The sequence below is a fragment of the Nannospalax galili genome, unplaced genomic scaffold (genome assembly GCF_000622305.1).
Source record: "Nannospalax galili isolate Female #2095 unplaced genomic scaffold, S.galili_v1.0 scaffold634, whole genome shotgun sequence".
Lineage (NCBI taxonomy): Eukaryota > Metazoa > Chordata > Mammalia > Rodentia > Spalacidae > Nannospalax > Nannospalax galili.
The window spans coordinates 1,127,930-1,149,344 of record NW_008336853.1 but is presented as its reverse complement, the minus strand read 5'-3'; the positions used below and the strand labels follow the sequence as shown (position 1 = coordinate 1,149,344).

At 55.1% G+C, this 21,415-nt stretch overlaps 3 protein-coding genes across 14 annotated transcripts in view; 1 reads left to right on the top strand and 2 right to left on the bottom strand.

Annotated features, from left to right (window-relative positions):
- Positions 1-7,317, top strand: part of Tmem94 (transmembrane protein 94) — a 42,576-nt gene extending 35,259 nt beyond the window's left edge. For 5 of the 11 annotated variants that reach the window (XM_029562691.1, XM_029562695.1, XM_029562692.1 and 2 more), the window contains 17 exons: positions 119-316; positions 676-778; positions 872-1,089; positions 1,854-2,035; positions 2,111-2,249; positions 2,496-2,611; positions 2,749-2,848; positions 3,158-3,272; positions 3,469-3,658; positions 3,949-4,026; positions 4,263-4,348; positions 4,609-4,690; positions 5,002-5,150; positions 5,223-5,317; positions 5,432-5,525; positions 5,686-5,856; positions 6,191-7,317. In XM_029562691.1, coding sequence (XP_029418551.1) covers positions 119-316; positions 676-778; positions 872-1,089; positions 1,854-2,035; positions 2,111-2,249; positions 2,496-2,611; positions 2,749-2,848; positions 3,158-3,272; positions 3,469-3,658; positions 3,949-4,026; positions 4,263-4,348; positions 4,609-4,690; positions 5,002-5,150; positions 5,223-5,317; positions 5,432-5,525; positions 5,686-5,856; positions 6,191-6,263 — 2,189 coding nt within the window. In that variant the 3' untranslated portion in view covers positions 6,264-7,317. The remainder of the gene's footprint in view (positions 1-118; positions 317-675; positions 779-871; positions 1,090-1,853; positions 2,036-2,110; positions 2,250-2,495; positions 2,612-2,748; positions 2,849-3,157; positions 3,273-3,468; positions 3,659-3,948; positions 4,027-4,262; positions 4,349-4,608; positions 4,691-5,001; positions 5,151-5,222; positions 5,318-5,431; positions 5,526-5,685; positions 5,857-6,190) is intronic. The other 6 variants (XM_017797709.2, XM_008831405.3, XM_029562693.1 and 3 more) reach the window with 5 other exon arrangements.
- Positions 7,146-20,802, bottom strand: Caskin2 (CASK interacting protein 2). Of its 2 annotated transcripts, none has more exons than XM_008831409.2 (20): positions 20,680-20,802; positions 19,074-19,547; positions 14,955-15,006; positions 14,353-14,450; positions 13,813-13,958; positions 13,619-13,714; positions 13,403-13,533; positions 12,917-13,025; positions 12,522-12,630; positions 12,299-12,393; positions 11,611-11,872; positions 11,381-11,502; positions 11,225-11,285; positions 11,017-11,105; positions 10,734-10,844; positions 10,558-10,659; positions 10,311-10,449; positions 8,691-10,163; positions 8,385-8,607; positions 7,146-8,070 (listed from the first exon to the last, which is right to left on the bottom strand). In XM_008831409.2, exons 2-20 carry the CDS (start codon positions 19,165-19,167, stop codon positions 7,980-7,982), a joined length of 3,603 nt encoding a protein of 1,200 aa, XP_008829631.1. In that variant the 5' UTR covers positions 19,168-19,547; positions 20,680-20,802; the 3' UTR covers positions 7,146-7,979. The 2 variants fall into 2 exon arrangements, with proteins under 2 accessions (XP_008829631.1, XP_008829633.1); XM_008831411.2 differs by lacking the exon at positions 20,680-20,802 and adding an exon at positions 19,655-19,744.
- LOC103732789 lies at positions 20,261-20,896 on the bottom strand. Its single transcript, XM_008831503.1, has one exon. It carries the CDS (start codon positions 20,894-20,896, stop codon positions 20,261-20,263), a length of 636 nt encoding a protein of 211 aa, XP_008829725.1.
- Between the last annotated feature and the right edge of the window lie 519 nt (positions 20,897-21,415).

Below are 21,415 nucleotides of genomic sequence, written 5' to 3'. Positions count from 1 at the left end.
AAAAGTGGCAGGAGCTGGTCAAGACAACTACAGTCCATCTTTCTACCTGTTAGAATGTAAAGAAGCTGGTGGAGCCTTGTCCCCACTCTTAGGCCCCAAGTCCTGTCTTTGTCCATAGGCTTCACTCCAGGGGCCAAGGAACTCTTCAAGCAAGAGAACCACCTGGTACTCTACCGCCTTCCCAGCGCTGAAACTGTGAAGGAGACTTCGCTAGGGCGTCCCTCCTGTGTGACCAAGCGGCGCCCCCCACTCAGCCACATGATCAGCCTCTTCATCAAGGACACTGCCACCAGTGAGCCTCATGCCAGCTCAGCTGGTATCTAGCCAAAACTTCTAGAACTTTTCAGGTGGGGGGATATACCCCATCCCATCTATTCTGGGGAGAATAAATCAGATAAGCACCAGACAGCTCTCCAAGTCCCCCAGTGTGGCAGAGACTGGTCTTGAGGACAAGAGTCACAGAGAATGGGATTCTTCAAACAGGAAGTGTAGTGCCTACAGGACTAGTCAGCAGTGTTCCATGTCGGCTTACTGATTGGGAGCCCTGAAGGGAGTCTTTCCCTATCAGGAATGCCTTTGTACCTCTTTAAGGACTGCAGTGTGTCACCTGCTAGATTAGAAGAAGGGCAGAGGCTAGTTTGGGGCCTCATGGTATGGCTTATTTTCCTACCCTAGGCACAGAGCAGATGCTGTCCCATGGCACTGCTGATGTGGTCTTGGAGGCCTGCACAGACTTCTGGGATGGTGCTGACATCTACCCTCTTTCAGGTTCTGACAGGTGAGTGGGGAACTTTGCTGGTTTGCCTGCCTGTCTCATGGTTGTGGGCATCTCAAGATCAGTCATCTTACTTCTTCTCTACTCCTCTGGCAGAAAGAAAGTACTGGATTTCTACCAGAGAGCCTGCCTGTCTGGCTATTGCTCTGCCTTTGCCTACAAGCCCATGAACTGCTCCCTGTCCTCTCAGCTTAATGGCAAGTGCATTGAGCTGGTGCAGGTACCGGGCCAGAACAGCATCTTCACCATGTGTGAGCTGCCCAGCACTGTTCCCATCAAGCCAAACATCCGCTGTAGCAGCTGGAGTTCTGACGGTATCACACACTTCCATTTCAGTAGGAATGGTACTGGGGTTCCTGAGGCTGGGAAGCCCAGGAGCTGGAAGGTTTCAATGGGCCATGGCTTTGTGTGTGGCAGAAAATGGGTACCACACAGAGATGGCAGTGTGGCACTCACTAGCTGATGTAGGAAATCCTTCAGTTTTCTTATCTAAAAACAGGTGCCTTCTGTACCCTACTCACAGGTTTCTTGAGGTATTTAAGAGGGTTAATGAATATAAAAATGCTTTCTTAGGAAGTTATAAAACAGTGCATTTATAAAGCATTACCTTATTAAAATTAGATAGAAGCCCAAGCCCAAACTCTGGGAACTGAGGAACTTAGCATCTGCCTTCCGTCCCCAAGCACACATATTTGGTGGTATCTTAGAAGCTCAGGATACCGTGTACTGAAGTGGTTGCTGAGGGTGGGACCAGCACCTACCTGGAACAGGGCCAGGCAGGAGCTAAGCCATGCCCTACATGGCTCCCCAAGGTGGTCACCTGACTGATGAGTACTTTTCATTGTCTTTTCTCTTGTGTCTGTTGGCTCCTTAATGTTTCTTGGCTCTGTATATGTCTGTGTGGCTCTGTGTGTGTGTATGTGTTCCCCTGGGGCCCATATGCTCATTGATTTGGGTATGGCCTCTATGTGTGTGGCCCTGGGCTCCTCCTGGAATCTGCCTCTGTGTCCTAACTGGGCTGTGTCCTGGTTGTCTTGCCACATGCCGGCTGGGCTTTGTGTCTTGTGCCTGCCTGAAGAAGGGATCGGGGAGGTGCTGGAGAAGGAAGACTGCATGCAGGCCCTGAGTGGTCAGATCTTCATGGGCATGGTGTCCTCCCAGTACCAGGCCCGGCTGGACATCGTACGCCTCATTGATGGGCTGGTCAATGCCTGTATCCGCTTTGTCTACTTCTCTTTGGAGGATGAGCTCAAAAGCAAGGTAGGGAAAGCCTTCCCCTTCTGTCCCCACTGGTCCTTTTGGGCCTTTGTGTTCATTGTCATATGCTTTTTACAGGTATTTGCAGAAAAGATGGGTCTGGAGACAGGTTGGAACTGTCACATTTCCCTCACACCCAATGGTGACATACCTGGCTCTGAGATACCTCCCTCCAGCCCTAGCCATGCAGGCTCCCTCCATGATGACCTGAATCAGGGTGAGGGCAAAGGCTTGTGGCAGGGAAGGGGTGAGTGTGGAAAGTTCCCCTTGGAAAGTTCAGTTAGGAGAAACTTCCATAGATCCTCCTATAAGCACACTCCCTTGGAAATAGCCTGAATGTCCCTGTGGGCAGCAACAGTAGGCAGAGGAAGAAAGGATGCAGGAAGCTGTGTGCCATCTGCAGGGCAAGGAAAAGCCTCCCAAAAGGCTGGTCCAAGGTAAGGACAGGTGTTTGTCCTCACAGTGTCCCGAGATGATGCGGAAGGACTACTTCTCTTGGAGGAGGAGGGTCACTCGGACCTCATCAGCTTCCAGCCTACAGATAGTGACATCCCCAGCTTCCTGGAGGACTGTAACCGGGTATGACAATGCAATCTGTGTCCTGTGCCCATGAAGTGGCCACAAAGATGGTCCAAGAAGAGAAGGGCGGGGTGGGCGGTTGGCACGTGCAGTGATTCTCCCCATCCTGAAGCCACTGGCATCTCTGCTTCCTCCAGGCCAAGCTGCCCCGGGGCATCCATCAGGTGCGGCCCCATCTGCAGAACATTGACAATGTGCCCCTGTTGGTGCCCCTCTTCACGGACTGTACCCCTGAGAGTGAGTATTATGTCTCCTCCTGAGCTCTGTCAGGGTTGGGTATCATGTAGCTCGGAGGGGAAGACTTTCCTAAGGAGAAAGTGGGAAAACCTGGGCTAGGACTGGCTGGGGAATCCAGTGGAATAATGCTGTGGGCATGTCCATTCCAGGGAGTTAGAAGTGAGTGTTCATGTAATTGTGTTGCTGGGTGGTGTTGCTCCAAAAAAGGGGCCAGCTCCCATTTGTTTCCTGTTCTTCTGGCTGAGGGTTTCTGCTAGCACCTGTCCAGGATTGTACCTCCTGACTCTTGTGACTCTTGCCTGCCTGCAGCTATGTGTGAGATGATAAAGATCATGCAGGAGTACGGGGAGGTGACCTGCTGCCTGGGCAGCTCTGCCAACCTGCGGAACAGCTGCCTCTTCCTCCAGAGTGATGTCAGGTCAGGGTGAGATGCTGGGGCTGAGGGTCCACCTCTGCCTCTCAGACCTCAGATGGGCGAGCCTGCATGTAGCTAGGGACTTACCTTGGCTGGGACCCAGGCACCTGTGTATGGTGGGAGAAGAGGGGATAGGATGCTCAGTCCTGTGGTACACAGTTTTTGCAGAGTTCAGTTCATGGTGGACTTTCCTTTCATTGAGCAGCATTGCTTTGGATCCCCTGTACCCATCCCGCTGCTCCTGGGAGACTTTTGGCTATGCCACCAGCACTACCATGGCCCAGGCCTCGGATGGCCTTTCTCCCCTGCAGTTGTCAGGGCAACTCAACAGCCTACCTTGCTCCCTGACCTTTCGCCAGGAGGAGACCATTAGCATCATCCGGCTCATTGAGCAGGTGGGACTCAGACAGGTAGTTGGGGGAGGGTACAGGCCCTCCTGGGCAGCCTTAAAGGTGGAACTTCATCATAGTATGCTTCTGGGCCCACCGGACCTCAAGCTTCCTGCCTTCCAACCGGGAAGAACAAGTGAAGCTCCCCATGGCAGTTAACTGCTCCTTCCTCTGCTCCTTCCTCATAGGAGTATCACTGGGAGCATCACTGGCATCTGGTTCTTAGCTCTTGTTGGTTATACACCTGAGAGAGGTCATGCAGGCTTGGGCCATAATCTGTCCCTGTTCGTCCCTAGGCTCGGCACGCCACCTATGGCATCCGTAAGTGCTTCCTCTTCCTGCTGCAGTGCCAGCTGACCCTTGTGGTCATCCAGGTAAGCCGGGGCCTACCCAGGCATTGCCCTCCTTTACCTACTCCTTCCTTAAGAATCTGAAGAGGTGGGTGCAGCATATCCAAGAGCCTCTGTGAAACACCTGGACTTTGGAGATGACCCCATTGGTAGAAGTGTTCTCTTCTCAGTCAGGATGAGTCTGTCAGGGCAAGGGCAAGGCAGCCCTGGCATCTAGGGTCATACTAACTTGCTGGCACCTCTTTTCTCTCCTGGTATAGTTCCTTTCCTGTCTGGTCCAGCTGCCACCACTCCTGAGTACCACAGACATCTTATGGCTATCCTGCTTTTGTTATCCTCTGCTCAGGTGAGAGACTGTTTAAAGCTCCTCTGTGCCCAGGCAGGTGGGGCGAGCATGTCAGTGGGCATCCCAAGGGGCCCAGCATTCTACCAGGATGGCTCAGAGCTCACCTTTAGTACAAGAAGGCTCTGAGACAAGACCCCCTTTTCTGATTCTACTTCCTTAGCAGACTTGATCTCATTCCCAAGATTCCCTGTATGTTTTCTCTTTGAGAGTTGAGGGACGGGGTGGTAGTCACTATCCCTTTATCCACACTTGCTTTTCAGCATCTCTCTGCTGGGTAAACCACCCCATAGCTCTATCATGTCTATGGCAACAGGCAAAAACCTTCAGTCCATTCCTAAGAAGGTAAGCAAGGCAGACCTAGGTTACCAGAGCTTCTCAGAGAGGCTGAAGGCTGGGGCTGGGAGTGGCCTAACCTGGAAGACTCTGCAGAGGTTGGGGACCTGGAGAGCTGGCACTTGGCTAGTAGAGGTGGTAGCCAATCCTGAGAAAGATTTGTGCTGGGAGTATGGTCCCTGGTCCTTATCCCTCCAGGCTTGACCATTTGCTGAGAGCCTGCTGAACATGTGAAAAAGTTGACCAGGTGCCAGGTCTGCCATGCAGCCCACAGGGAGGCTGCCCACCCTGGGAAATGACCACCCTCCTTTATGCCACAGACCCAGCACTACTTCCTGTTCTGCTTCTTGCTCAAGTTCAGCCTCACCATCAGCTCGTGCCTCATCTGCTTTGGCTTCACACTGCAGAGCTTCTGTGACAGTGCCCGGGCCCGCAACCTCACCAACTGCTCCTCCATCATGCTTTGCAGGTGGGTCCCTCACTGCCCCAGCCATTTCCCTGTGGGCCCTCAGGAGGCTAAATCTCTGTCTTCCTTTGGCAGCAATGATGACAGGGCTCCCGCCTGGTTTGAGGACTTCGCCAATGGGTTGCTGTCAGCTCAGAAGCTCACAGCTGCTCTGATTGTTCTGCACACTGGTGAGGGCTCTGCTTTGGAGGGGTTGCTGAACACTGTCAGGAACACCCCAATGTTGGAGGCAAGATCTTGGGCCAGTGGAAGCCTGACACCCCATTGGCTGATTTCTTTTCTAGTCTTTATCTCCATCACTCACGTACATCGCACTAAGCCTCTGTGGAGAAAGAGCCCTTTGACAAACCTCTGGTGGGCCGTGACTGTGCCTGTGGTGTGAGTAGTGCTTAATGCAGGGTGCTGTGGGATAGGCCTGGGATTGCAGGTGGGAGGAAGACAAAGTCTGGTTGCCCTCCTTGAGCTAATTGTGCTGGGAAAGCAAAGAAGGAAGCAACATGACTTGGGCTTCACACAGGGCTATTCCCTCCCCCAACAGACTCCTGGGTCAGGTGATCCAGACAGTTGTAGACCTGCAGCTGTGGACACATAGGGACACGCATGTCCACTTTGGCCTAGAGGATGTGCCCCTGCTGACATGGCTCCTGGGCTGCCTGTCCCTGGTCCTTGTGGTGGTCACCAATGAGATTGTAAAGCTTCATGAGATTCGGTGAGCTTTAGTGGGCCCCTCCAGTGGGACTCTTGAGTGTTCCTTGAACCTGCCACCTCTTTTGTTGGTATCCTACGCAGTCCCTTGGTCTGAAGGTCTGTCCCAATCTGTTTGTCTTTTAATTCCTGGTACTAGATATTGAACCTAGGACAACCTCCAATATACTAACGGGCTATATCTCTAGCCCTCTTTTTCATTTTTTGAGACAGGTCTCACTAAGTAGTTCAGATAGGTTTTGATCTTGTGATTCTTCTGCCTCAGCCTCCAAATAGCTAGAATTATAGGCCTGGGCCACTAGGCCCAGCTATCAGTCTGTCTTAATCTGTTTCACCAGGGTCCGTGTCCGGTACCAGAAACGACAGAAGCTGCAGTTTGAAACTAAGCTGGGCATGAACTCTCCCTTCTGAGCCATTGGTCATGGTGGCCATACACGCCCTGGTTCCTGGGGCTAAAGCCAGATGTTTTCCTGATCCTGGGGAGTTGGTATCATGGATGTTTCAGGGTTTGTCTTTGTGCCCCTTGGCGTTGGAGACCCTGCTGTCTCCTTACTCTGGAGCTTACCATGGAGAAGCTGAGGACCCATGACCTTGGTTTGACAGGACTGCCCAGGTTCTTCCCTGGCCCTACCGGGGGCACTCTTGAATGTATGACCTTGGGCGCTTGGTAGAGGGGCCCATAGCCCCTTCCCCGTGAATTGCCTGTCATCAGGGTCCCCTCACTTGGTGCCCTCTGCTTTTGTGTCTACAGCAGCCTGAGTGAGGGGTGAGCCTCAGCCTTTGTTAGAGAAGCAGTGTGGAAGATAGTGTCCTACCTGCCACCCCCATCCCATCGTCCTGGGGCAAGGGCTTGGGTGTGGCCCTGAGGACCTCCCCTTAATCTGGGTTACTCTCATAGGTGGGCCTGAAGATGGAAAAGGGCCCACCTCACCCTGGAGCCCTTTCCTGTGCCTGCACCAGCTGGCCATGAGTCAGCCATAGGGGACACAGCTCAGGCTCCCTATGACCCCTGCCCTCGTTCTACAAGTTTTTACTGTTATGTTTTGTTTTTTTACTGGAAATGAGCCTTTTGGGAATGAATGTCAACGGGTTTATATTAAAATTGTAAATTGCTTATGAAAAAACCTGTAGCTGATCCATAAAGCAGTCATGAAGGGTCCTGTCTCCAGGCTGCAGCACTGAGGGGATCCTTGAAAGCAGGGAGCGGGGCCTAAGCCTTCATTCCTCCACATTGGTGTGTGCCCTCAGGTCTGGGTGAAGGGAGACTCCTGCACAGATCCAAACACAGCCCAATCATGTGGAATGACACTTTCATTGGTGTTAGTTGAGGGAAGAGATTAATAGTTACAGAGCCTGGGCCTGGGCCAGCTGGGTCAGGTCTCCAACTGGAGGTGGGCAGGCAATACAAAGGCCTACCCCACGGCATCCTCTCAGGCAGTTAATAGAATAAATTCCATTTAAAATATATGCATTTCTCTCTGCTTAAAAAATATTATGTACAGTTGTAAAAGTTTGGACATTGGGGATCTGTTAATCTCATTGCCTCTGACCCCCACCAGCACTGCCTCCCAGTGTGGGATGGCAGGAGATGACTGGACCATAGCCACTGCCAGGAGAGTATACCCCTGCTCTGTATTTACATCTCGTATGTACACTTCCAGAGGGGACCAGCCAGGTGCCTTACCTCACCTAGCCTAATGGAGCCCTAAGGCAATACAGCAAGTGGCCGGAGGCATTTCCTTGGGACAGGGACTTTAGACATGGGCAGGGAGGTGCAGAGGAAGCACCCCAAAAGCCTGTTGCCACCTCCTCCTAGAGGAGAGAGCTCTTACCAGGGTTCCTGTTCAGGGGTCAAAGTTGTATAGTCCGATTGTACATGGGAGGGGCTTTGCTACCACATGCAGCAGAGTCCCTCAATCACGTTCTGACAAGTCCTCTCAACCCCCTTCTGGACTAACAGCCATTGCGTGGAGCAGCAGGACAGCCTCTGCTGGGGAAGGGTACTCCAGCCCAACCAGCCCTCTGCCTGTTCCTTGGCTGGCAGGGTCCTCTTCCATGCTTGGCCACTGGCAGTGAATGCTGGCAGGCAACTGTGGGTACTGTAGGAGGCCCACAGGCCAGTCTTGCTCAGTCCAGCATGGCATCCAGCTGGTCAGCCAAAGCATCAAACATGGTACTGATGTCATCCAGAATGTGCTTGGTAGAGGTCCCTGGAGGGCTGTGGCAAGAGAAAGCTTGATGAGATGGACGAGTAGTCTGTAGCTTGCTTCCCTGGGGAAGGAACTCCATGTTTCATGTCAGACACTTAATGTATATTGCCTCTTACCTAAACTAACATGCCTGTAGGTGACAGTCACCAGGAATCTCTGCAGGCCGGATCTGGGTCACTCTGAAACCTAGGTCCTAACATCCCACTAGAGGCCCCCCCAGGCTCTGCCTGCAGTGTCTCCCTCCCTCTGGTGTTCTGAGGGCCCAGGGGAGAAGCTGTTCCCATGCCTACCTTCTCTCCCATCCCCTCTGCACCCAGCTCACCCCTCTCGCTCCTCAGTGCCAATGCTCTTCTCAGCTGCCCTCAGTGCAGCTGCCAGGGATGAACTGGTTTGTTCCAGTCTCTGTTGGGCCCGGCCTGGACCCACAGGCCCAGTGCTCTCAGGCCTTGGAGGGGGTACTGGGCGGGGGCCGAGCCGGGGAGCCAGCTTTGGGCCAGAAAATGCCAGCTGAGTGCAGGCCACAGAAACAGGCTTGAGGGCTGTTCCTGCAGAGAAAAAGGTTGGCTTATGACTTGGCTGGATGTAACCCAACACACAATGACTCTTCTCTGCAAGCCTCACTTCCTACCTGTGCCAGGCACTTTAAGGAGGGCAGCAAGGGCAGCTGGAGGCTCTGTCTCCACATTCAGCCGACTGCCTGTTGAATTTTCCACAGCTGGCCCAGTGCATGGCCCTAGGTGGCCAGGGGGCTGTATTATGGGACTGAGAGAAGGGGCTGGAGCTCCTTGAGTTGCAAGGCTGCTAGGTTCAGGCTGTGGAGGGCTGGAGGAAACTGAGGAGGGAGATTCACAGGGGGCCTGGGAGGACAGGGGAGTTTCCACTAGGCTAGGGGTGTCACCCACCACACCAAAGGCCAACAGTGCGGTCTGTAATGGCTCTCTCTCTCTGCATTTGGGTCTCCGTTTGACAGTATCTGACTCTGTAAGGTTGAAGTCAAGGCCAGGGGGAACAGGAGTCTCCCGGGGTGGGGGGCCAGCTGGCTTAGGCCGCTGCTTGATAGTCAGATTCCCTTCCTCTGCGAATGGCAGCCCTTCTCCTGAGCTGCCCCGAGATGGCGGTGTCCCCTCAGGACCAGGCTCCTCTTCTGTGTCCGACACAGGGCCAGCTGGGGCAGGAGGGGCAGGGGGCTCTGAGGGGCCAGTCGGTTCACTCAGTGTTCTCCTTCGGGGCCCTGCAGCCCCATCTTTGGGCCCCAGGCTTCCATCTAGTGAAGATGGCTCTGTGGAGCCAGAGACTGAACTGAGACGCTTGGGTGGTGGGGGTGGAGGGCCTTTACGACGGGCGCGGAGGGCAAATGACTGGCTGCGGGGGGTCCCTCGAGCTGGAGTCAGGCTAGGACTGGTCCGGGCAAGGGTGCTGCGTCCTGGTCTCCGGGTGAGAGTGGCATAACTGCCCAAGGCACTGCCCAGTGGCCCTTCGGCCTCCCCTTCAGCTTCCCCCTCAGTAGGGCCAGGGCGGCTCAGGCTGTGAGACCGGCGCTTGGGCCGAGGTGGGTCTGGAGGAGTGACAGGAGACCCAGCCAAGTAGGAGAAGGCCCGGGGTGCACCAGGAGGTGGCCCTGGGGCTGGGCTAGGTGAACTCTGTGGGCACATAAAAACATAGGGGGTAGGTCCTTGGCTAGGAAGTGGGGAACAAAGCTTAGGGGGGCGCTCTGTACCCTCTGGAAGGTTCCTCTCCTGTGGGGCACTGGGGTCTCCAACACTTGGTTGGGAGACAGGCTGTTCCTGTGAGTGACCAGACCCCCGTGAACGTGCTCCAATGCTCTCCTGGCTAGGAGAACGTGCAGGGGGAAGAGGTAGTGGTTCTGGGCCACCCCCTGCCATAGCTGCCTGCAGTTCCGGGCTCAGCTCACTGCCTTGAAAGGTGAGGAGGCGAGGCCCAGCCATGGCCGGACCTTCCCCATTCTCCAGCCCTTCAATGGCCATCAGCTCTGGACCCCTGGCCAGCCGACGCCCGCCTTCACCTAGGGCCTCTCCCTGTAGCAGGCCCCGACGAAGCTCTGCTAGCCTCTTCACACCCAGCATAAGCTTCTTCTGATGGCCTGAGAAAGGTGGACAGAAGCAGCCAGGTTATCGGGGTCTAGGAAGGGTCATCCCCATCACCTTGGATGGACCCCATTTTCCCTTGGAGATGCCAGAGGCATGGGAGGAGGGGTGTCCCAGCCAGGAGGCCTCAGAGCAGTCCTCACCCAGCTTGTTGACGCCTATCTCCTGCAGCTCCTCCCAGGTGAGATCAGCCACCAGCCCCATGGAGTCATAGCCACTGCTCACCAGCTGCTTGTGGTACTGTGGCAGCCCCAGCGCACATAGCCACTCCAGCAAGTCCATCTGGAAGAGTTTCATCCTCAGACCTGTTCTCTCCAAGCTAGAAAGGAATCCCCCTCCCAACCATCGTCCTGAGTAAGAACCAAAGCCCCCAGCCTTCCACCTGCTCACCGGGATATAGTTGGGCAGCCACTCAGCAATGCTGAGCTGGGCAATCTCCGAGGCGATCTTCTTCCTGTGTCCAGGCTTGGTCACCCCGATGGCCGTCAGATCCTGCCACACAGGGCATGGGTGTCAGGGCCCTCATTTTCCCCCAGGGTTCTCACTTCCCCTGCTGCAGTACCAACCTCAGGTGTCATGCGACTGATGGTTGGCACATCATAGCCAGCCTGCAGGAAGTGGGCAGTGTAGCCTTCCAGCTGGAATTCACTTAGCCAGTTATGAATGGCCTGTGCATCCTGGGGTAGGGAGTGAGATGGGATAGGGAAGTGAGCAAGAGCCAAGCCTGCTGAGAAAGGGCCCATCCCATTGGCCTGCACTTCTCCCAGGCCAAGATGAAGTGGATATAAATCCATACTAAACCTTCCATTTTTCCCCAAGGCTTAGTCTATCTCCCAATGGAGGCCTCACCTTTCCTTCCAGCAACTGCTCCGGCCTTACATCCTGGGTGAAGCTCTCCCCAGAGCGGTAGCTGGCCAGAGGGCGGTGATTCGGGTTGTCTTCAAGGAAAGAGAGAAATGACATCAGAGGTGACTGGAGTGAGGGAGGGGTGGGGGCAAGCCCTTAGCTTCACCACCTGCACTTCCCAGCCAACACTAGTCCGGTTTACCCTTCCTACCTGCCAGGGATGGGGCATGCAGTCCTGGCAGCACCTGGTCCTCAGTGGCAGAGGGCAGTGGCTAAAAAGGAATAAAGGAGATAAATAAATAAATATATGGGAAACTGGAAGTGGTCAGGCCCTGACCAGGCAGGCCCCAGGGACCCTCCCTCCTACCTGGGCATTTTCAATAAGGAGGCTGGTGCCATGGCCATTGGTGCCTTCGGAACTCTGCCCACTACCAGCACTGCGGATGCTGCCCACACTGCCCTCGCTCCCCACGCTATTCCTGTCACCTGCTGCAGGGGGCAGAAGCACAGGGGTCAGAGTTTCACTTGGTGTTCCTAACAGCTGACTGGCAACTTGCCAGTGCTCAGTGCCCAGTGCTGCCCTCTGGGAGGATGTACCTGGACTGTCTGGGTTAAGGCCCATGCGAGGGAGCTGGCCATAGGTAAGCGGGTGCAGGGGATCATCAGCAGAGGATTGTGGTGTCCGAGAGAAGCCTGGTCGCAGGGGTGTGGGTGCAGAGGGGAGACGGGCCACGGGAATGCCCACCCGCTTGCTGACCACCTCAACGATGCCTGGGGGAAAGTAGCCCACACGGTCTGTGCCCCTTTGGCTCTCATGGATGTGGCCTTTCCAGCGACCATCAGGGTGCTGCTCAAGCACCTGTTGTGATAAGTTGTAGAGGGAAAGGACAGTCACTCCTTACACCAAGCAAGTGGCTATCGCTGCAGTCATAGTCCAGCAGGCCTGGTCCAGCTCTTCCCTCATGGAGCTGGCCTCTAATGCTCTTGTCAACCCAAGTTTGGCCCCTACTGCTGGCAGTCAGCTCAATCCCCTTTTACAACAGGTCATACATGCAGGAGCCTGTGTTCTAATCTACTGGTTGTCAGCTTGGGTCAGCCATTTTAATTTTTCTAAGTCTCAACTTTTTCATCTTTTTAAAAAAGATAATGGCACCTACCTTCCCTAGATTTGGAAAGAATTAAATAAGTATATACAGATTTAGCTCAGCCTAGTAACAGAGCAGGTGCCCAAGTAAGTCACAGCAACTGTTGGTATCCTAAAGGAATGCCCACAGGGGCTCCTCACCGTGATGACATCTCCTGCCCGGATATTGAGAGCAGTGGGGTCATGGAGGTTCCAGAAATCCTTGAGTGCTCGGACCTTCAGGATCCCTGAAGCCTCTAATAGAAAGGGAAGGGCAGGTGTCAGTTAAGTAACCTGATTTTCCTGGCCTGCTCTTCTTCTACACCCTGGTACCCACTATAAAGGCTTCAGCCTGTCTCTGGCTGGGTCCCCTCCTCCCACTCACCACGAAGTAGCTGCTTAATTTCCCGGCTGGCCTGGGAGGTGGTGAACTGATTCACTATATCCAGTGCCGTCTGGTTGTATGTGTTCCGGATGTTCACGTCCACACCTCCCTGGGGTACATGGTATCATAAGAGCACTGGTATCCTGAGCACTTTGCTAGTCATTTCTCCTCTCTTCCTCCCAACCACCCAGAAGGAGGGAACTGCTATCACATTCAGGTCTTACTATCAGGTCAAGGCAGACTTGGGGTCTGAACCAGTTGGGTCTGTTCTCCAGCCATGAGGCTTCAGCACCATTTAGAGGAAGTGAGGCCCTTTTCTTGCTGCCCCCACAAAACACCATGGCCTCCCTAGCTGGTGTCAGCACATAATGTGGGCTCTGTGTGCCCATTCCTACCTCTAGGAGCAGCCGTACCACCTCGGTCTTGCCATATAGTGCAGCCTCGTGGAGTGCAGTTCCTGTCTTGGTCTGGCGGTTGATCTCAATACCAGCTCTCAAGAGCTGCCTGTGGTGGGCAGAGGGAGTCATGGGGTGGTTGAAAAGGGGAGAAGCTGGGGGATGTGGGGGTTGGGAGATTGAAAACAGCAGCAGGGGATGGAGAGAGCTCAGGTGTGTACTGTTCTTGCAGAGGACCCGAGTTTAGGAGTTCAGTTCTCAGCACCCACATCCACCTGTATCACAAGCTCCAAAGAATCTTATGCCCTCTTCTGGTCCTCACTGTCAACTGCACTCATGTGCACATACCCACCACACAGACATACATAATTAAAAATAAAAATAGATCTTAACAAATACACAAACAATAGCAACAAGAAGGCACTGGTTAGGAACTGATGGTTTGACAAGAAGGGACTAAGGAAAAGGGTGGATCCCCTAGGGTACCTGATGACTTCTCTATGGCCATTCTTGGCAGCCAAGTGTAAGGGCGTGGTGTAGTTGGGGTCACATGGGTCCTTTGCCTCTCCCTCCAGCAGTGCCACACATAAGTGGCTGTTCAGTAGCAACTGGGCCACCTACAGTATGCAGTACCCAGTTAGATCCTCCTCCTAAGACCCCATAGACATCCAGCACCCAGCACCCTGGGGCTGTAGGCCTCACCTTGAGCCGCCCAAATTCACAGGCCAGGTCTAGGGGCGTCTTCTTCGCTTTGTTGACCAGGCAAGGGTTGGATTGGTGCTGGAGGAGCATTTCTGACTGTGGTGGGGGGAGCCAAGTAAGAGGGCCTGGTCTGTCAGACATAAGTCCCTGCCTAGCTCCTTTCCCGCCATGATCCTACAGGCAGGCTCACTTACCACCTCATAGTGCCCATACTGTGCAGCCAGGTGCAAAGGGATCTGCCCATCCAGGGAAGCAGCATTGACAGCTGCAGAGGCCCGAAGCAACAGTCTCACAGGCTCCAGCCGGCCCTGCCAGGCTGCATAGTGCAATGGACGCATGCCTGATAGGAGGAAGAAGGAACTCTGAGAGGGGTTTGGGATGGCATTAGGGTTGGGGAGACCCAAAGAGAACAGAGCCACCTTGGCTGGGAGGCGAGACGGCCATCCAACAATGGCTTTCTCTGGTTTGGTCCTCTGTGGGGCTACAGTCAGTTATCACTGTGCCCACCATGGATGCCCTGGCAACCCTGGACAGTGCTATAACCTCTCTGAGCCTCCTCATCTGAATAACGGAACTACACACTACACACTTCCCTCAGAAGAAAAGCCATGTGTAAGCTCAGAGAAGAGGCACTCTTCATCTCAACTGTGTCCTAACAGGACCCAGCTCTGGTCACAGGGGCTAGGGTGACGGGCCTGACCTTCCCCACATAGTGGGGTACATTGGGGTCTCACCATTGCTGTCTTTGATGTCAACAGTGGCTTGAGCCTCCAGTAGCAAGGCTATGAGCTCCAGGCTGCCCCCCAAGGCAGCATGGTGGAGAGCTGAGAATCTGGCATGGGAGACACAAAATAGGGGGTGTCAACGAGTGGTCTCCCACCTCCTAAGTCTTGGTCTTCCACACTCAGGCTCATTCTGGGGGCCAGCAGTGATGGGTTACTTGCCCCCCTATGCCCGCCAGCCCTGCCGTGGGAGCGCACAGCAGCCGGGACGCAGCATGAAAGAGCTCAGTGTCTAGGCTGAGAGGCCCATTTGTCTAGCATCTCCCCCACCCCCCAGCCAGCACAGAGGAGGGGGGCTGTGGGAGCAGGAGCCTGGAGGCTCCTACCCTCCAGGGAGAAAAAGGGCCCAGGAGGAATCTGACCCATGGGAGCCCCTCCCCTCACTCATGGCTAACTCCATAGGCAGGTGGGTGGGCAGGACCTGCTCCCTTTGGACCTACACAGGAAAGACCTAGAATTTAAAAACATACTTCAAGGACCTAATCTGAGCCCCAGGGCCTTTTCCTCCTCCCTTCCCCAGGCATCTACTTTCTTCCCCAGCGGCACACACTCACCCATCAGCATCCTGGTAGTTGACATTGAGCCTCTTCGTGGAGCCTAGGAGCTCTGGGGGGGGTCAGGGTAGGAAGCATCAGGACACATGGTACCATCTGCCCTGTCCAAACTCTCACCTGGCACTCCCTCTACCCACCTCCAAAGGCCCAGCTGACCTCTTGGTGTGCAGAAGAGCACCTGCCCCATGGCCTTTTATAGGTCCTGGCTTTATTGCTCCCACCCTGGTGCACAGGCTGGCAGCTTGAGGGCACCAAGTGCAGGAAGCCGCTATACCAATGCCCTGGCTTCCCTGGGGGCCCCAGCCCAGCTTGTTTATAGAGCCAAAGGAGGTGGGAAGGGGCACTGGCATGATAGGCCTTCAATGGGACAGGCCCACGGGGTGCATGGTTGGCATTCCTGTCTGAATGGGTTAGGGAGAGTCACATTGTCCTATTGGGTCAAGGGGGACAGGCAGGGAAAGAAAGGAAAAGGGTACTAAGTGTTCAAGAGCAGGAGGGTTGACAAGACTGGGCTCCAAGCATCCCTGAGTGGAACCTGGGGACAAGACAGTGTCAGATACACCCACACTAACCCCAGTTCTGTATGTGCAGGCCTTGTGAGTGTGGGCAGGTCATTTAACCTCTGGGACTGTAAAATGGGCAGATCACAGAACCTGCCTCCAGGGCTTGTGAGAACAGCCTCTGTCCCTGGTCAGCACATGAAAGATGACAGTAACCACCAGTCACCACTTAGCACTCCTTACATGTTAACCATTATTGGCACCATGTTATTCTATAGCAAATAGGGGCACCATACCTAAATTGACCCCCTGAATCTTGGTGGGTCCCTGCCTGTCTTGGGGAGCACCTGCTGACTCAAAATCTACAGGCTTTGGCTGAGCTGTCTAGGCCTCTGGCTGAGAAGCAGTGGGCACTGCCTGCCTGGGGCAGGATACATGCAGGTGAGGGCCCCAGTGGCAGCCAGGCCATGTGGTAGCTGTCCTTGAGGTTGAAGGGAGACGCCTTGTCATAGGCAGCCCCTGCCTCCCGCTGGAACCCACCCTGCTGGGAAGGAGGGGGCCTGGCTCAGCCAAGACTGGGCAGGGTTCCAAGCATTCTGGTCCAGGCCTGCCCCCAGGCCTTGGTGGGCCCCCAAATACCCCAGCAGCCTGGGCAAGGCAGGGCCTCATTCCAGCAGGGAGAGGAGGGGACAGGGGAAGAGGAGGGAGGGGACAGCTAGAAATAGGGTGACACTGAAGAACTCTAGATCAAAAAAAGGTAAATACTAAGAAGGAGCGGGAGAGGGAATGGGCGGGAGCTGCGGGGAGGAAACACAGACCTAGTCTTCTCATCCCCTTGGAAAGTCCTTGTAACACAGAACCATTGGGATAGGGAAAAGAACAGGAGCTCCAAGAAGCAGGAAGTGCCTGACTCAAAAGCTGATCTACCTTTCCCTGGCTGTGTGACCTTGGCTGGCCAAGCTGCCTCTTTAAGCCTCAGTGAAGACAAGGTCCAAAGACAGCCAGCGTTCTTCAGCCAATCCACCCTTCCACTAGTCTGCCAGCCTGGACAGACTGGGATGAGGCAGCTGGGTGGCTGGATGTGCTGGGGGGGGCAGGACAAAGTGACAGGAGGGACGCAGGAACAGGGGCAGGGCCAGGCTGGGTGGCTCTGTTCTTTCCAGAACAATAGCCGGAAAGGTGGTGGAGGAGAGGTCCAAAGTAACTGCCCAGGACCCAGTTGGGAGGGCGGAGGGTCCTGGTTCTTGGCAGTGGCTCCAGGCGCTTCCGCACAACCTTCTTCCCCAGCCTGGCCTGGGGCTGGAAGTGTCACCCCCGATTCAGGCCCAAGGAAAGGATATGAGCTCAGCCAGGCACTCCAGCCCATCCATTTCCTCTGACCAAGGAAGGGAACCTCAGAAAAAGGAGGTGGGGAGGGGCAGCAGGAAGGGTCAAGGCCAGCACAACAGCATTGCTCCTAGCCACCTGCTCCTGTAGACCTGGGAGGGGGAGGTATGCAGGTTGGACATCAGAGAGAGGAAGCTGAGGGAAGGGAGCATCAGACACCTGCTAGAAACTTCCAGCACCCTTTTAGCAGTTTCCTTTGGTGTGGCACAGCACCCCCCCTTCTCCGGGAATTGCACTGGAATCAATTAAAGAACTTTGTCAACCTCAGAGTCCCAAGCTTTCTGATGATTTTAGAACAATCCCTGGGTAATTCTGATATGAATGGAAATCAGTGGAGATTAGCATAGGAACAGAGGAGAGCACACAGGTTTATCTCTGATCTGACCTACAAGGGCTGTGTGACCTTGGGCAAGTCACTAACCTTTGAGTGTCACTTTCCTTATCTGTATAATGGATACAGAAATTCCTGACAGGGTAGCAAGGGGGTTACAGTATTTCATAAACTCATCAGGTTTACAAAGGTCACCTGTGACCTCATTTTTGACACCAGCGTCTCTGGCTTCTCAGGGTAAAGAAGGGAGGCACAGTGCCAGGGCTTCATGAGCAGGCCCAGGTCTGTCACCCCGGGTCTGCACCGGTACTGTAACCCTGTAACCCTGTATCTGTACCTGTACCCTGTATAAAGGAATCCCCCACTTTGGACTGAGGGAAGGGACATTTTCCTCTAGAGAGACTTCTGCCACTGGACATAGGAGACCTTTCTGAAGCCTACAAGCCTGGCTATGAGGTTCCCACCACAAGCCTCTGATCCTTCCCACTGCCCTCCAGTGGGCCTCACTGAGGCAGCAGGGCTGAGGGGCCAGCAGCAGTGTGACCAAGGCCCTATCAGGCAGGTGGCCAAAAGCGAAACAGAGGTGAGGGGGAGGAGAGTAGCTCCCACTTGGGCCTTCAGGCCCTCCCTGCGGACCACCCCACCACCTTCCTTACAGTTGGGAGGACCACCTCATCCACTTCCCCAGGGCACAGGGACCTCCATCTCTCACACATGGGTCTCTGCCCTGTTGTACAGTTGGGTACAAGCCATTAAAGTCTTTCTTTTTGGCACCCCACACTCCAAGGTGTGGGCGGGGATAATAAGATGTCTCCAGGTAGCCTCGGGACTCCTTCCTATGTACAGGGCCCAGGCGTATCTTGGGGTTAAAAACCCCAGTGCTCTAGAGGAGACCCTCCCCTCAGGGAACACAATCTCTGGCCCCAGACTAGTGGTAAAGACCACCTGTTGATCTACACTCTGAACACTGTGGTCTCCTGGGATAGCCTGGAGAGTTCACCCTTAAGTCCAAAGGTCTCCTCTGGGGGAAGGGGGGAAGCTAAGAGATGGGGCTTAGGTGTAGCCAATCATGTATTCAGGTCCCTTTGTCCTGTCATGACTAGAGTCCTTAGGCTGTAGAAACCTCTAGAAAATTAGCTTTAGGCCACACACTCCCAGGGACACAAGCAGGTAAGCTAGGAAGAAAGGAGCTTTAGTAATGGACAGATAGTGTTTATTTTTCTTGAAAATCGCTTTCTTTTGGGGCTAGGAATATGCTGTAGTGATAAAACACTTGCACAGCATATGTGAGGCCTTGGGTTCCAACTCTAGCACGGCCAAAAGCCAACCAACCAAACACCAACAAAAAACCACCTCTCTTTTTAAAAAAGATCTTTTACAGACACCCTCATTAAGTTCAGGCATAAATACCAAGATGCTCTGACTAAAGTATGTATATGAGGTTGCGTCTGGTCACGGTGTTCTACTCAGTCTTTCCCAGCCCATAGCCAGGAATCTCACGATGCCAAGGAACACATCTGAAAAAGCTACCTCCTAACTGGCAGTTTCAACGGCTGGAAGTTTGGGTGGTTTCAACCACTGCTCTGGTACAGAGTTTAGAACAGGACCTGACACACAACAGACAATAAAAGTGTAAATGGGATACACTTCAATTCTGTCACTTTGCAGGCAAGAAATCTGGCTCAGAAATATTAAGTGACTTGCCTAGAGACACAGAGCAAGAAGAGACCTAGCTTCCTCTCTGGCTCTCTACACAGAAGCACTTGTTGTCCAGCCTGGGATAGTCCTTCTTCCTCAAGACTGCAAATCAAAGTGACCCTCCCCCTCCCCCAGAACCTCTCTCCATAGCCTCAGTACTCAGAGAAGAGCCTCAGCTGGATGGTCACCCCACCAAGTACTCACTTGTTTTTGCAGCCTTAACCTTGGCCACCAGTTTCTGCACGCAGGTCACATCTCCATTCTTGACAGCAAGGATCAGGTCCTGTTCACGCCCCATCCTGGCTAGTGGGCCAGGCTCTGGGCCAAGGAGTCTAACAAGAAGCAAGAAACTGGTCCAATCAAGTGTCAGTGCGCCATGCCTCAGCCCCTTAGTGGAGTCCTGGTCTTGGGGGAGCACGTCCGAAGTCCTAGGCACAGATATACTCCCTCAAGGTATTTTGTGAGCTGCCACCACAAGCAGAAAAGCCAGTCTCTGAGGGGGTGGAGGTTGTGTGGAAATCTGGACGGAGATCAGCCTGCAGCTTCCGACAGCCCTGGGATGGGCTGGGACCAGGCCCACCAATCTTCCTGGGTTGGCTCAGAAGCACCAATGCCCACCCAGAGAGCAGTCAGCATTCCCTCTGGCATGAGCGGCAGCAATGGACAGGTCTTGGAGGTCTGGAAAAAATACAGAGCCTCGGTTGAAAGGTTGGGTCATGGCCAGAAAATAGGACACAGAAGATGAGCAAGATAGGTTTAGGGAGCCCCCAAACCACCCCAAGCACCTTGGTATCATGGACGGTCTGAGCACTTGGAGAGGGGAGAGAGCTGCTGTGTTTGAGAGGAGTATGTGCCTGTAGAGGGGAGGTGGCATTCTAGGAGGGTGAGGCTGAGTCGCTTGGGCCCCAGGGCACTGGGCAGCACCTCAACCTTGGGCAGGAGGGGCCTTGGCAGCACCACACACTGGGGTAGGCAGGGCCAGCAGCCCATTCTCCACAGCCCCAGGCTCTGACACCCACAGACAACTGGCAAGGGCCAAGAGGTTGGGCCTGGGAAGAGTGGCCCAGGCAGATGGGCAGGGGTCATTCCCTGTCCAAGGTATCTTCCCCAAGAACCCTCCCTACCTAGGTTTCACTTTAATAAGTAGATTCCCCAGCCCCACTTAGAAAGTGGAGTTGGGGAGCTTATGCACCCCATCTTCTGAGATCTACCGGTTGGACACCTGTTGCTGAGCCTTCCTTGCTGCTTGTGTGGAGTGAGAGAGCAGCTGGGCAGAGAACCAAGACAAAGTTGGTAACTACTAGCTAGCCAACCGCCTCCCAAGCTTGAACCTGAAGCCCCGACCCTCGACTTCACTACAGATAAACCTTACGTCAGTTCCTCGGTGGCGGTTAACTGGTTGCCAGTCTTGTGGCATGAGACCCGCGCAGGCCTGGGGCCCAGGCGGGGAGCTCCACGTTCCCCAGAAGTCGCAAGCCCAAGCCCGAGGGCACTCCCCCTCGAAGCCCCGCACTGGGGGAGGGTGCTCCTGGCAGTGCCTGGGGGTCGGCGGGCTCCCCCGCCCCTCGGAATGCCCCTCCAGCGCCGCGCAACTCCCCCAGCCCAGCCCGGGCAGACCCTGGGAACAAAGCGGCGCCGGGGACCCGGAGGGCCGGGAGTCGCGGGGATAGGTGCCAGAGTGCGAAGAAAAGGGGGCTCGAGGAAAACGGAAGGAGCGGGGAGATGGAGGCTCCCGCCGATCGCACAAGAAAAGTTAGTTTGCGTCCGTTCCCGGGGTGCTGACCCCCCGGCTCAGGCGTCGCAGGCTCACCTCTCCCTGCCGCCCCGCCGGGGGTCCGGCTGGCCTTGCCCGGTCCCCGGTACTCTGGACGGAGGCTCCCACGGACACCCCCCCCCCAAGCCCTTTCTCCTCCTTTCCGAGGCCGGCTCGGCGCCTCCCGCAGGAAATCCCGCCCCTCCCCTCTCCCTCCTGGCGGATCAGGAGCAGGAGACTGTCCCGGCCACGAAGTCGGGCTGTCAATCAGCATCCTGGGTCCCACCCCTGTCCTCTCCAGGCCCCGCCCCCGGCCAGCCAGTCCGGACCCAAAGCACCGGTCGGATCAGCGCATGCGCGCAGGTGACACTGAAGTAGGGGGAGGGGGAGACCGGAGGATGAGATGCGGCTGGGGAGGAGAGAAGACGTGACGTCTTGGCACGGGACCCCCTTTCTCTTTGTCCCTCCTCTCCCGGGACCCGCTGCCAACTCCCGCCGTGGCCGCAATCACCGACGCTCGGCCGCTGGCTGGAGCAATGGTGCCACCTGGTGGTCAGTGTCGGAGCGATCCACCGTGTCGCGGCAGTGACCCCAGACTCGAGGAGGTGCTGTCGGAGGCTGGGGTGGTGCTTCAGCACCGGCGTGGGCCGGACAGCGCCTCCCTCCCTCCAGCCCTCCCCCCGTGCCTTTGACCCCCGCTTCGGAGCCCCCTCCCCCGAAGGAAATCCGAACTGTCTGGTTTGCAAAGCTGTAACTGGAGAACACAGCTCTCCCTTCTCTAAGTACCTCTTTC

What these genes read in the sequence shown, in the direction of transcription:
- Caskin2 (XM_008831409.2), bottom strand. Translation starts at nt 19,167, where the DNA reads ATGGGGCGTGAACAGGACCTGATCCTTGCTGTCAAGAATGGAGATGTG. An exon ending in GTGAATTTGGGCGGCTCAAG is followed by an intron (nt 13,534 to 13,618) that starts GTGAGGCCTACA and finishes TGCATACTGTAG; the next exon opens with GTGGCCCAGTTGCTACTGAA. An exon ending in AATTAAGCAGCTACTTCGTG is followed by an intron (nt 12,394 to 12,521) that starts GTGAGTGGGAGG and finishes CCTTTCTATTAG; the next exon opens with AGGCTTCAGGGATCCTGAAG.
- LOC103732789 (XM_008831503.1), bottom strand. Translation starts at nt 20,896, where the DNA reads ATGCTGATTGACAGCCCGACTTCGTGGCCGGGACAGTCTCCTGCTCCT.